Here is a 1207-nt window from a genome sequence, read left to right on the forward strand (position 1 = left end):
CATTCAATCTGCAAATCCTCTACTGGGTATATATCCAGATGACCAAAAATCACTTTACAACAAAGACATTTGCACAAGAATGTTTATTGCAACCCAATTCAGAATTGCCAAGTCATATAAACAGCCCAAGTGCCCATCGACCCATGAATGGATTAACAAATTGTGGTATATGTATACCATGGATTATTATGCAGGCATGAAAAAATCAATATCTCTTTTCTAAAAAGAATGGCAGGACTCTAAAATGGTTTTATTTTAGGTTGTGTGGAGATTACACTTACTTAAAATTCTACAGTTGACTTACCAGGAAGCTCAGAGTTCAGGATCCTTCAGGGAGTAGTTCTTTAAACAGGTACAGTTGTCAATGGTTACAGGGCCCTTTGCCAGATAATTAATATCTGGAACTTTACAAAAACTCTCCTGCTCTCTAGATTCAAAGAACTTCAGGAAACTCCTTGCAGTGCTCTGCTATAGCGGTGGGACCAGACCCATTGAGGAGAAAGTTGTGTCTGAATCAACACAGGATTCCTGTGCATTACTGGAAGGAACCCTTTTCTGCTTCTGAACTGATCTCCATAAGGTCACTGTGCTAACACTTGGGGATCACCTGTTCAGCCCCAATGGCCTCTGAGGTGCTTCTGGATCGAGTTGGAAGCCTGGGAAGATTCCAGATCCTTCAGCTGGCTTTCTTTTGTATCATCAGCATCCTACTGTTCCCTCATGTTCTGCTGGAGAACTTCACTGCAGCCATCCCTGGTCATCACTGCTGGGTCCACATCCTCAACAATGATACTGTCTCTGAGAATGAAACTGGGACCCTCAGCCAAGATGCCCTCCTGAGAGTCTCCATCCCACTGGACTCCAACCTGAGGCCAGAGAAGTGTCGTCGCTTTGTCCATCCCCAGTGGCAGCTCCTTTACCCAAATGAGAGCTTCTCAAACATGAGTGAGCCAGACACAGAGCCGTGTGTGGATGGTTGGGTATATGACCAAAGCTGCTTCTCCTCCACCATTGTCACTGAGGTAAGAATCTTCATGTTCTGCTTTGTGATTGAGGTGTTTGGAGGCAACACACAGAATGTAATTGCTTCATACATTTAGTTTCCAGATGGGGGTGCAGTCAGCACTTTTTTTATTCCTTTAGCAGGTAGCAATTGCTTATCTGCTCTATTGTACAGTCTAGTGTATGAGTTTTTTTTTTTTTTTTT

At 43.3% G+C, this 1207-nt stretch overlaps 1 protein-coding gene across 1 annotated transcript in view; it reads left to right on the top strand.

The window, feature by feature from the left end:
• Positions 1 to 620: 620 nt before the first annotated feature.
• LOC100941497 (solute carrier family 22 member 24-like) overlaps positions 621 to 1207 on the top strand; it is a 36891-nt gene continuing 36304 nt past the window's right edge. Inside the window, exon 1 of the mRNA XM_003798697.1 lies at positions 621 to 1022. Within this exon, the coding sequence (XP_003798745.1) occupies positions 621 to 1022 (402 nt within the window). The remainder of the gene's footprint in view (positions 1023 to 1207) is intronic.

The sequence above is a fragment of the Otolemur garnettii genome, unplaced genomic scaffold, assembly GCF_000181295.1.
Source record: "Otolemur garnettii isolate 467f Iridium unplaced genomic scaffold, OtoGar3 scaffold00140, whole genome shotgun sequence".
NCBI lineage: Eukaryota > Metazoa > Chordata > Mammalia > Primates > Galagidae > Otolemur > Otolemur garnettii.